The sequence below is a fragment of the Apodemus sylvaticus genome, chromosome 6 (assembly GCF_947179515.1).
Source record: "Apodemus sylvaticus chromosome 6, mApoSyl1.1, whole genome shotgun sequence".
Classification (NCBI taxonomy): Eukaryota; Metazoa; Chordata; class Mammalia; order Rodentia; family Muridae; genus Apodemus; species Apodemus sylvaticus.
In genome coordinates this window covers 42204672-42217632 of record NC_067477.1, presented here as the reverse complement: position 1 = coordinate 42217632, position 12961 = coordinate 42204672, and the positions used below count along the sequence as shown (strand labels likewise).

Here is a 12961-nt window from a genome sequence, read left to right as displayed (position 1 = left end):
ACCCGTGGGCTAGAAACACACTCCAGGTCCCACTTGTCCACAGAAAGGTCCGGGCTGGGCTCTCAGGCCTTCCCATGCAGCGATTTTCTTTCTCTTTATGTTCACATTTGGTCAGACCGATGACTCCTTGAACCAAGCCAGTGTTTCTCAACCTGTGAGTGAAAGGTCCCCTTTACAGTGGTTGCCTAAGACCACCAGAAAACATAGATATTTATATTATGAATTCATAACAGTAGCAACATTATAGTTATGAAGTAGCAAGAAATTGTATGGTTAGGGGTTACCACAGCATAAGGAACTGTATTAAAGGGTCGCAGCATCAGGAAGGTTGGGAACCACTGTTCTAACCCTTCCTTCTGTATTCCTACCGCGTTTCCTTTGTAGCCACACTGGGCCCCTCCCCTTCTCTCTGTAGCCTCTCTGGTCCCCTCTCCGTCTCACTTTACCAAGTGAAAATTTGCCTTCAGTAGAGCCTTGTAGGTATTCTCCTAGACAAAATATTTTGGATGGGCAAGAAGAGATCATTCTAATTCTCAGACAAGGTACCAAGTTAACCATAAGCCCTGTTTTTTGTATTACTGGATGTGTAATACTAGATGTGTCATCTCCTTATGACACTGGGTAGGTCTTTGGGGTATGAATATTTGAAATCCACATAGCTTGAATTAGGAAGGGTCTTGTGCAGACATGGTGGGGTGTGGAAAGGTGACACCAATATCTTCCAAGTTAAGGAGCAGGCCTAGCCAAGTGCTTCAACACACGGTGGACTCATTAAATTCAGAATCCTGTTGGGACACTTTCTATTTGAAGAACTGTGGTTTTTTTTTTGTTGTTGTTGTTGTTGTTGTTTTGTTTTGTTTTTGTTTTTGTTTTTTTTTTTTTTTTTTTTTTGCTTTGCTTTGCTATTATTTTACCAAGTTCCAGGCCTTAACTTTTTTTTTAAGATTTATTTATTTATTATATGTAAGTACACTGTAGCTGTCTTCTGACACACCAGAAGAGGGCATCAGATCTCATTAAGGATGGTTGCGAGCCATCATGTGGTTGCTGGGATTTGAACCCAGGACCTTTGGAAGAGAAGCCAATGCTCTTAACCTCTGAGCCATCTCTCCAGCCCCAGGCCTTAACAACTTTATCCTTATGAAATATATAATTTTATGAAATTGCCACTATCACTATGGCCCAAGCGCTCATCTCTCATTCACCCATTTGCCTTATTGGCTTTGTTAGAACTGTGGATTCAATGGGTTTAAATCACCAGGGAAACGTGGTTGACCAAGACTGGACCAACCAGATACTGGGCCGAGCTGCGCATGCTCACTCAGTCACTTAGCTCTCTAGAGGGAGGAGCCACTGACTGCGCTGGTTCTCAAGCGCCCTCAGGGACTTGGGTTGCAGACCGCCTGAACTTTAGCAAGGGCCGAGACCTCTTTGTACTGTACCTTCCACGGACTTTGGCTTCCAACCCTTTCCTCTAGGGTAAAAACCATTAATGCAGCAGCGTCTTCATAGAGCCGGGCTGAGCCTGGGGGTTCTCTGCACCTACCTGTTTCCTGAACTCATGATGCTCCTCCCCTCTAAGCCTCCTCCGAGCCCCTTGGGACTACTGGGACGTGCTACATACCTGGCTCCCTATGTCTTCACAAGTCTTTGGGGGAGGAGGATAGGAATTGGGCCTTTGAAATGATCTCTTAGGGCTGGAGAGAGGGCTCAGCGGTTAAGAGTACTTAACTGTTCTTCCAGAGATCCTGAGTTCAAATCCCACAACCACATGGTGGCTCACAACTATCTGTTATGAGATCTAACGTTCTCTTCTGGTGTGTCTGAAGACAGCTACAGTGTACTTGCATATAATAAATAAATACATCTTTAAAAAAGAAAAGAAATGATTTCTTGCTTTGTAGCCCAGGCTGGCCTCAAACTGCCAGTCCTCCTGTCTCAGCTTCTGCCTCCCAAATTACAAATCTGTGCTATCACATCTATCACATCCCACCTTTTAAAGTGACTTTAAGAAGTCAATTCCCATACTAGCTAGCAAACCTCTTGTGTTGTTGGAAAAGCAGAACTCAAGGGGACTTCCAATTAGAACAGCATGATTGGAAGAGATGCCAGCAAAGGATACTGAGGAAGTATATGTTAAGCCTGGTGTGGTTGCACAGACCATAACCCCAGCAGATGGGAAATAGAGGCAGGAGTATCAGGAGTTCAAGGCCATCCTCAGCTATATAGTAAATACGAGGATAGTTTGTGCTACATGAGACTCTATCTCAGAAATGCAAAGTGTATAATGAATGTTGAAATTAATTTGTGCTTAACAAATATTCCAGGGGATATGGCTCAGCAGCTAGAAATGTTCACGCTTGCAGATTGCCTGGATGGTGGCTCAAAACTATCTGTAACTCCAGGTCCAGAGAGTTACAGCGCCCTCTTCTGGCTTCCATGAACACACACACACACACACACACACACACACACACACACACACTCATACACAGAAAACATTTTGGTATGCATGTCATTAACTGTTACCATGCCAACAAGCTCAGAGCCCAACCCTGTCAGACTTGGGGTGCTGCATGTGACAGACAACAGGTTGTCCAGGGCCCTGTTCTTAGCTGCAGTTGACAGTGCTGTGTGTCTTACTGAAGGCATCTGGTGAGGATGACTGCAAGTTGTACCTCAATTTTAGAGCTGACAAAATGGAAAACTAATGGACGGAAATAGCTCTGACAAGGTCCCCTTATATCAAAGATGATAGCTTACCTAACCAATGAGCAACAGTTGCCATCCAACACAGCAAGCATACTCTCGACATTGGGGATTGGGACTAGCTTCTACGGGGTGGGCCTCTGTCCCCAGGAAGTCACGAGCACAGAAAGTAGGGCTTCGGGGAGAGAAACGACACCCACGTGAGTGGGACAGGCCAACAGTAAGAGAGAGCAGGACCTCAGGGCTTCCCAGATCCTCGTCTGATCCTTCATGGAGAATACTTTCTATGTTCCGTGAATACTCTTGTATTCCGTGACATCCTGAGGCCTACCATCCTGAGGCTAGCTAGTCCATGTTATTGACAAAGGGTCCCCTTTTGTTGACCGTTGTGTTTCTATGACTATTCTTTTTAGATAGTAGCCCGCCTGTGATACAACAAGAGGTGGAACTGGTCTCACAACAAGAGGTGGAACTGGTCTCATCTCCAACGCCTCCTTTCTAGCTCTGAAGCAGCTGTCACTCTCCGTCAAGTGTCTCTCTCATAGATTACTCTGTATTTCATCACTGATAGAAAGCTGGCTAACACACTCTGGCCTTACTAGCCACGTGACTGTACTCTAGCTACTGAGTCTGTGCCCAGAGGGAAACTTAGAGATGGTCTGGCAATGGAAACAGCACTGAGTCAGCCTGGTGCTCAGAACAGTCATTAGGGGTTTGGTTGAGAAAGGCTGGAGTCAGAAAGAGGTGCTGTATCCATAGACCAGCCTTGTGGTGCTGTCATCCGTCTCCAGAGGATGGGTCTGAGATGGATGAAGATGTAAAGTTAAAACGCACACAGGCAGGAAAGAGATGCTTCCCACAGATAGGAGCTAACTGCTGGCTGGGTCACAGAAGGGAATTCCCTCCATGCATTTAGAGTAATCTGGAATACTGACCAAGAATAAAATATAGAAAATGTCCATGGACATGTGATAAGAGGCAGGCTGGACCACCTGGTGACAGGCAAACAGCTTCTATTAAGAGATGGGGTTCATCTTGAGTGACCTTAAATGCAGCAGTCCTGAAGATGGTTGTCATGTGCCTGTTTACGAAGTCCATGTGATACGTAATGACTTCAAAAGCAGAAACAAGTAGCACAGGACTTATAAATAAATAAACCGGTACAACGGAAGCTCCGGTGGTATAATTTTTTTTCTGGTGGTGTGGTTTGTTTGTTTGTTTATTTTTTTCTGGTGGTGTCATGAACAAGTAAAAGGGAATGCCATGTCTTGTTTTGTGGTTTTAATAAGTCAGGCACGTGATTTTAATTTTGGAAGTGGGAAGGGACCAGTTAGTCAAAAAGCACTAGACTGCTCACAGGAATTGATTTATTATAGTTATAACATTTTCAGTTGTTTTGTGCTAAGCAAGATGTCTCTGGAGTTTAATATCCTGAGGAAACCCATTAAAACTTGTAATTACGGTTTAAAATGTTCAGAGGAATTTAATGAGGTTTGCCAGTGGGGTTGCTTTGGGGGAGGAACTAAATCTGTTAAAATGAACAAATGATTAAAAAAAAAAACAAACCCCACAATACGTGTATGGTGGCCCTAAATGCCCATTTTTTTAAAAAAATATTTATTTATTTATTATATGTAAGTACACTGTAACTGTCTTCAGCCGCCATTAGAAGGTGTCAGATCTCTTTACAGATGGTTGTGAGCCACCACGTGGAGGCTGGGATTTGAACTCATGACCTTTGGAAGAGCAGTCGGTGCTCTTACCAGCTGAGCCATCTCTCCAGCCCTAAATGCCCATTTTTAATGGGGGAAAGAAGCTAACTCAGTAGGAGTGCTTGTGTGATTCACACAAGCACTGGGATCCATGATCAGCATTGAAAGAGAACCGAGGTTAAAAATCTTTATTCTCAACAGACTAAAAACCAATTTATGGGATAACTTAGTGGCACACTCTTGTTCAAATGACTTACGTAATCGTTAAGAATAAACACTGATGAAGGGCCAGCCACCAAGTAAAGGCTCTTGCGACCACGACTGGTGATCTGAGTTTGATCCCTGGAACCCATGCGGTGGAGCAAAGAACCAACTCCAAGTCATCACCCTGTGACCTTCTGAGTTGCTGTGGTACACGCATGACCAGTAAACAAATGCTTAAATATATATATACTTTTAAAATACTGCTAAGGACATAGACTAACCGCACCTTTGTAAACTGGAGCTCCAAAATGCTTATATCCTGGGTCTGGAAAAACATTCAGTTAGAATACCCCTCTCCCCCAAAACACATCAATACTTACTTTAGTTAATTTGCATATAAATAGCTAGGAACAAGTCTGTCTGCCCTCTCAAGGGTTTGGAACCAAGACCAACCTGCTTCTATGGCTTTCTCCATAGAGATACTCATTATCTTCCAAGCTTCCGACTGTTCAAGGGTAAATGCTTCCCAAGGCAAGTGCCAATCGCTCACCTAGTATCCTCAGTGCCCAGCAGCCAGACCGTTTCCCAGGCTGAGAGCTCCAGAAAGTTCCCTGAACCAATCCCCACAGGGTATAGACTTCTCTAGCTCAGCCCAGAAAGTTCTGATGGCTTTAGTGCCCCTAACTGCTGTTAACACTATGCTAAGAATTGCTCTATTAAAATACATTTTTTTACATATTTTTTTTTTAGTGTGTGTGAGCACATGTGTGCACATCTATGTGTCAGAGGACAAGTTTTGAGAGTTGGTTCTGTTTACCATGTGAGTCCCAGGCTTGGGCCTTCAGGGTTGGCGGCAGGGGCCAACTTTCAAGTGATTCTTCCAACTGAACAGAATCTTTAAAGTGAAAATTAGATTAGCCACCGCCAACACGCGTGCAGACCCGTGTTCCCCGCTCACTTTACCATCATGACTATAACAGCACCACTTAATGAATGGGCGCCTGGCAGAGAGCCAGCCCATCATTCTTAGGCGGCACAGCCAGGGATTTTAAAACTGACCCCAGGCAGAACTCCCAAACACATCGATCGGCATAACTCTACTTGCGAAGTTATTTTAACCATGATCACTTTTGCACTCTGAAGCCTCGGGACTTCTAACAACAGGCTCCCAGCACCGCCACCATATATTCCTAGACAACAAATGATAAACTGGAGCTTATCATTATATATGTTTGGATATTGTGGGAAGTGCTGGCAATCTGCATTGTCAATGACCTCCTTGCAATGACCGAATCTACTATCAGTGATACATTTTGGGGTCTCTAGGGATTGAATTCAGGGCCTGTCATATGCTTGTTGTATACCCTGCCACCAAGTCCCGGCCCTCTATGGGACACTTACAGTAGGAAAGGGGAATACAACCCTGACACAATCCAAGTTGTTCCCTGCAGCAAAAACAAAATGGCTGGGGTCACAGAGAAGTCACAGATGCTACAGAAAACAAAGAAAGCTGGGCTTTTTCATCAGGGGACCCTTCATGCACTGTGACCTTTCAACTCCCAGGACATCAAGGAGACCGTCTTTTCCTTTTCAAAATAAAGAAGTGAGACTGACCATACCAGGCTCAAAATCTAGAGGCGGTGGGTACTGATATCCCACACCATTCTTGACACACCCCACCCCCACTTCTGGAAGTCAGCAAAAGGAACAAGCAAAGTAAGATCATGGGAGTGTTGTTTTAATACAGTCTGTGCCAAGCAACATCATAATCTCCAAGTTTGTCCGATCATTAATAGGCAATATTTAAAAAACAACAACAACAACAACAAACCAACTCCGCAGTCATAAAACAGGCTAGCCACACTTTTGAGGAGACTTGAAAATGAGAAGCCATGAATTATTTTCTTTGAAGAGCAGCCATTTCAAAAGGTTTTCTTTAATATCATAAAATATTTTCATGGACAAGTGATCTAGCAAACACACATGCACCAGTGTGTCTCTGACAAGAGTACCCACCTACCCCACCCCCAAGTGGACATGAAGTTAGAGAAATGAATACAGCAGACAGAACAGGTAGAAGGAAAAAAATTTCAGTAAAAAGAATGGAATATAACTTTGTGCTTGGTTATCTTCCTATGTCACAACAAAAACATTTCGGTGCAAATAGTTAATTTTTCCTCTTTTCCATTTAAGACTGGTGGAGAAAAAAATACTTTTTTCTATAATAAAATATGTAGTTTTTTGGCTTTTTTTTTTCTTTTTAAACTTTTTTTTAACGTAACTTTTTTTTTCCTTTTTTGCAGAAAATAATTTTGTAAACTGTCACTTTGCGGGCAGGGAGGCTCGGTGCCGCCTGGGTCGGAGCTCTGTCCCCTTGGTGGCTGAGCAGAAACCAAACCCGGGACAGCCAGACTGGGCTGAGGAGGAGCAGGGTGGGGCGCACGCGCAGAGGCCAGGGTGGGGGAGGCAAGGGCGGGTTAGAGGTCACTCTCCCCGTACAGCGCTGTGGAGAAGGACATGTAGTCTAGAGCACCGGGCACGGAGTCGGGGCCCGCGTAGGGGGCCATTCTTGCGATGCAGTACTCGGCCTGGTCAGGTGGCAGCTCCCGGCGCAGCTCATCCACCGTGATGTAATTCTGCAGAGAAAACAAGGTCAGGGTCGCTCGGCAGTGCCCGGAAAGCAACGCGGCATTGCCGCAACTATTAGGTCGTAAACTTGCCAGTAAGGTTCAGCAACACAGCACTGCTGCCATTATTAGGTCGTAAACTCGCCTGGAATGTTAGGTACCTGTGTTTTTCTTCTCCTAGCATATAATACATGCATGCATACATACATATAACACAGACATCTGTATGTATGAACATATATATTTTAATATACTATATTATATAAACATATAATATATTTAAAATATGTATTTACAAATTATATTTCATATGTAGATGGTATTTTAAACACATCATGTTTTCCATTTTAGTATCTACTTCAACTTCCTTCCAAACCTATTTCCCTCAGACTCTTTTCATTCATCCTACTGATTTATAGTAACCACGTGCGGCTCAATGTCAGCAAGTCTGTTGGTGGAACACATAAATTCCTAGGAGCCTTTCCTGGATTTCCTTTCCTTCCCCCACGGAGTAAGTGGACATGGAAGCTGCTGTTTTTAGGAGCTGAAGGGTCTAGGGCAATAGTCCTAATATGAGGATTGAATGTCCTTTCCACAGTGGCTACACTTCAAATATTTAATTATGATTCATACAGAAACAAAATTACAGTTAAGAAGTAGCAGCAAAATAATTTTATGGTTGAAGGGTCACCACCATGTACTGAAGGGTCTCTGCGTTAAGAAGGTTGGGAACAGCTGCTCCAGAACTTACCAAAGACTTTATAACTCCAGGCTCTTCACCTGGGAGTCCCTTGGAACCCAGTGTGAGGAAGAAATGGGGCTGCCCTCTGTTCACTGCAAAAGTCAGGTGACCTCTTCCCCTTTCTGAACTTTTTAGTCATTTCAACTAGATGACTTCTGAGGATCCTCCGTACTCCAACTACTCTACATCTGCCTCCCCATCAACACATGTGGGGTTTGCTGACTTGCTGGGTTCCTTGCAAAGCCTATACCATGTCCTCATGGGCAGAGAGGCACAAGGCCCAATGGAACCCTGAGAAGAGTGACGGAGATGCCCACATCCCAGCCCCGTGACCAATGGATCAGAGTCCAAATGATGCCCGAGCCACAAGAGACCCACCTTATCTCCAGCCAGGATCTTGAAGGAAGCCATGACCTGATCTGCTGTATCTGTGTCAGCCGTCTCCCGGGACATGAAGTCGATGAACGCCTGGAACGTCACTACCCCCAAGCGGTTGGGGTCTACAATGCTCATGATGCGAGCAAATTCTGCCTCTCCCTGGAGGAAACAGCCAACCCACACCTGTCACCCTAACGGCCTACTGGGGCATCGCAGGTGTACCCTCCAGCCCCAAGTAGCCTGTGGTTGGAACAGGAGGCACAACAGACCTCTGATCTGGCTTGGGTTGCCCCCGGGGTGAAAAAGTGACCCAATAGTTGTGAGTCTCAGAATTTCCCACCCCCTGCAGAGCCCCTGGTTGTCTTTACAAAAGATGATGGTAGTATTAATTGTAATGACAGTAACTTCAACAATGGCTAACACCCATACAGTATGTAATATATGCCAAATTCATCTATCTTATTGTCACAACTGAATGAAATCACAGTATTTCCGTTGTATGGGAAATCTGAGGCCCAGACAGGGTAGGTGACTTACCCAAGGTCACACAGGTAGTAAGTAGGGAGCTAGGATTAGGACTTAGGCGGTCTGGCTCCAATATTTGCTGTTTCCCTAACACTCTGTGCCAGACGTGCACAGTACTTGCCATCACTTTAACTCTTACAACCACTTCGTAGGGTTTCCTCATTTCATCTGAGACCACAAATTTTGATGGCAATGTGGGATTTACTGAGTATACTTCTGGTCTAGTCTTTAACCCTGCTGGGCATCCTATGCGCTCTGACTTTGGTTCAACGGACACCCGTCTGTCCAGCTAAGGTCCTATCCTGCTCAGAAAGCTGGATGCAGAAGGAACAGAACAAGGTTTGAGAGAGAGGCCTGGGCCAAGGCTGAGTGGTGGCAGCTCTGAATGGAGCTATTATCGGTGCAGAAGTATAAACCTCCATTGTCATATAAGACAAAGCAGAGTTATCATTCCACAAGCCTTGGGGTTGACTGTCCACAGCTGGTGTCCACTGTGGAAGTCAAAAAGCCCTTTCTCCACAGTAAGTACCGTAAGATAAACTGGTTCAGAGACCATGAGGAGGAGGCCAAACCTCCCAGCCACACCCTGGCCACACGGGTGAGAGGGTTTTCAGGTGCCATCTTCCCCAGGACCTTAGGCGATAAGGGACTCCCCTGAGGAGGCAGTTCTAACCTAAGAGCCTCTGTCCACCATTACTAAGACTTAGCTTCTCCGGAGGGTCAGGTGGCTGCCTCCCGGCCAGGGCCACAGAAAGCCCGGCAGGTGGAGGATGGGATTTACGTTACCATGTTGTAACCCATGGAGATAAGGCAGGCGCGGAAATCGTCTGTGTCCATCATGCCCGTCTTCTTCTGTGGGGCAGTGGCGCCAAGACACAGCAGGGACAGACAGGTGGGAGGGGGAGGGGCCAGCCAGAGGCCAGGAAGACAGTGGGAAGGAAGGAAGGACCCAGGTTATGGTGTGAAGAACACAGGAGGAGCCGAAGAATGCAGGAGGAACATGTCGAAGGAGGTCAGAGCAAAGAAATGCAGAAGTCCAGTCCACAGACGAGGGAGAGGAGGCGGATACCCAAGCAGGTTCCCAGGAAAGGTAGCCGAAGGCAGAGGTCGGAAGTCAGAGGAACCCGACAGCGGGCAGGCAGGGAGAGCGGAGAGGACGAGCCCCGAGGCCCACAGGAAGGGGGACAGGGAGAGTCAGACAGAGGGAGAAGAAAAAAAGGAGAAATGCGTTATTTCTCTCCCCAGAGGCCACCCTTGAGCGTGCTCCGTGCAGGAGGCGAGTACCTGGGGGTCGTTGCCAATATCATAACCCAAGCTGATGAGACAGGCTTTGAACTCTTCGGGACCCAACGTGCCGGAGTGATCCTGGGGCCGTGGTACGCCAGGCAGCGAGCCATGCGGTGCCAGGGAAGAGGAGGCGTGAGGGGGCGGGGTGGGGAGGGTGGGCCATGCCCCGGGGTGGGAGGTGGTGTGTGTGGGGAGACACGGGGACAAAGGCATGCGGATGGAGAGGGTGGAGGGGAAGGGTGGGGGAAAGGGGAAATAAAAGTGCACACAGTTAGACACACAGACGAGGTTCCAGAGGGGGGCCCTGTCCCTGGAACACATAGTCCTGCTTGGGAAAGCAGGGCCAGAGGAGGGGGCGTAATGAGCCACAGGGTGAGAAGCTCCCAGAAGTGCCCCAGGTGACCTGATATCTCCCAGAACCCTACCCCCACCCCACCTCGCCAGATACCTGGAGGGCAGTAAAGCAGGCAGGGTGGTTGAGAGCACCTGACCTCATGCCACACCTCCCCGTGGCTGTCCCCAAGCTCAGGACACTGGGATTGTGCAGCCCACTGACAACACAGCCTGTTCTGAAGCTGACATGAGAACCCAGGGGAGTGGCTCTAATGTCCCCAATGGTGGGCCCCAAAGGCAGCCTGGGTAGGGACAGAGTCTCTTTATGTTCTTTTGTCCCAAGGCAGAGGTAAGGGACGGTCCCCACAGCCACCGGCATAGGGCTTTACTGGTGGCTCTGGCAGCCTGTTTCCAAGAGTTATTTCTTACGGGAGACAGAGTCAAGAATGAAGAGGAACTTTCCTCTCCCACAACGTTAGCATTTTCTCTATGAACAATATGAAGGTCTACAGGGCAAAGTGGGATTTCCAAGGTCAGCTCAGAAAGCCTGGCTCTGTAGGGTATACTGAGTCAGGGCAGGCTGTTATCAGGTTCTTCCTCTTTCTCCTCCTCACCTACCCAAGGACCAGGCTAAAGCCCCGGGCAATGCCCTCCAGGGCTCTGGGTCAGGGGTTGGAGGCCACTCTAGGTAAGCAAGGAGTGGGGCTCTCACCCGGTCAAAGTGGTTGAAGGAGGCCCGGAATTCGTTCATCTGTTCCTGGCTGATGCCTTTGGCATCCCGGGTCAAGATCTGGTTCTCCACCTCATTGATGGTTCTGGCAATGGTGGTGAGCAGCTGTTCCCAGCCCACACGGATGTGCTAGAGCAAGCAATGAGCCCATCAGAAAGGAGTGCAGGGTCTGGGCTCCAGGCTGGCCACTAACTAGTCCTCCTCCCAACGTAAAAATGGCAGAAGTAGGGGCTAGAGAGATGGCTCAGTGGTTAGTAGCATTTGTTGCTCTTCCAGAGGACCCAGGCTTATCAACTGTCAGGTCCCTTTTGGCGGCTCACAACCACCTGTAGTTCTAGTGCCAGGAGATAGATCCTTTTCCGGTCTTCTCAAACACCAGGAACAGATGCGGTGTACAGACAGACATACACTCCGGCAAAATACTCATAGCCACAAACTAAAAATATTATTATTAAGGACCAAAAAAAAAAAAAACAGTTAACTTGATCTTCTATCTGGAGTTACAGTGTCACTTTCCGGAAAGACACAGTACATTCTGTCAGGATGGAAGGCCTGCAAGGGGCCTTTGCCTGGAAAAGCCAAAAGACCCGGACTTGCCATTGGAACTCTGCTGGTGAAGGAAGGTAGATTTTTGTGGTGGGAAAAGCTAAAACAAGCAAACAAAAACCAGAATGCCCCGTCCCAGCAAGACCCACCCCACAGCCACACATACAGGATTATACATCTACAAATAAACCTTTGAGGGAAATCCACACCTGGCACTACATAATGGCCTTTTGGTCAATGACAAGTCAAACATATCACAGTGGTCTCGATGACTGCATAGTAATACTACAGCCAGTGAAAGCACACTCTGATATTGACTAGCAAGGAGACCACTTAATAAGGCAAACCTCGGGACATATCCTGTAGTTGAAGGATGACGCACTAATATCATTTAGGAAGCACCTAAGTCAGTGAGGTCTTGAGTCCACTAGCACCAAAATCGCTGGGGAGTGCTTGTTAAAGATTAAGGTTCACGCCGGGGCAGTGGTGGCACACACCTGTAATCCCAGCACTCTGGGAGGCAGAGGCAGGCGGATTTCTGAGTTTGAGGCCAGCCTGGTCTACAGAGTGAGTTCTAGGACAGCCAAGGCTATACAGAGAAACCCTGTCTCGAAAAAAAAACAAATCAAAAAAAAAAAAAAAAAATTAAGGTTCATTAAGTTCCTGCTAGGGACCAGATGTGCACATTTGCAACAAGTTCTCTGGCATCCAGAAAGTACTGCAGATTAAGGATGGAGAGTTTCAGGGGTAGAGAACATAGTCCTCTTCCTACAGCCCGATTCATTGAGAGATACTACCCCAAGCAGAGGAGAGGCTTCCTCCCAGAGAAGCAGGGCCAGGCCCTTTACCTCCATGGTGTAGTTGGTGTGCTTATTGTCGAAGATGAGGGCCTCCTGGATGAGCTGGTGGTCGCACTCCAGCTGGTCAATCTTTGGCTTATAATTGACGATGCTCTTCTCGTACTGCCGCAGGTGGCTGAGCTGATCCTCCAGGGTGCCGTGCATCTCAATGGAGATCCTCCCAATCTCCTGCTCATCAAAAGGAGACGTCTCATCATACCGCCCTACTCTGCACTCCTGGGGCAGGGGCCAGTCCCTCTGGTCACGTCTCCTAGCTAACACCCTAGCCCTAAAGAGGTTAGCACTGGCAACACTTAGCAGGAAAAGAT

General features: G+C 47.1%; 1 protein-coding gene across 3 annotated transcripts in view; it reads right to left on the bottom strand.

Annotated features, from left to right (window-relative positions):
• Nucleotides 1-6342: 6342 nt before the first annotated feature.
• The window catches only part of Actn1 (actinin alpha 1), a 94341-nt gene continuing 87722 nt past the window's right edge, over nt 6343-12961 (bottom strand). Inside the window, exons 17-22 of one of the 3 annotated variants that reach the window (XM_052185564.1) lie at nt 12642-12821; nt 11230-11376; nt 10182-10262; nt 9684-9749; nt 8373-8531; nt 6343-7261 (exon numbers count right to left, since the gene is read on the bottom strand). In XM_052185564.1, coding sequence (XP_052041524.1) covers nt 7103-7261; nt 8373-8531; nt 9684-9749; nt 10182-10262; nt 11230-11376; nt 12642-12821 — 792 coding nt within the window. In that variant the 3' untranslated portion in view covers nt 6343-7102. The remainder of the gene's footprint in view (nt 7262-8372; nt 8532-9683; nt 9750-10181; nt 10263-11229; nt 11377-12641; nt 12822-12961) is intronic. The other 2 variants (XM_052185566.1, XM_052185565.1) reach the window with 2 other exon arrangements.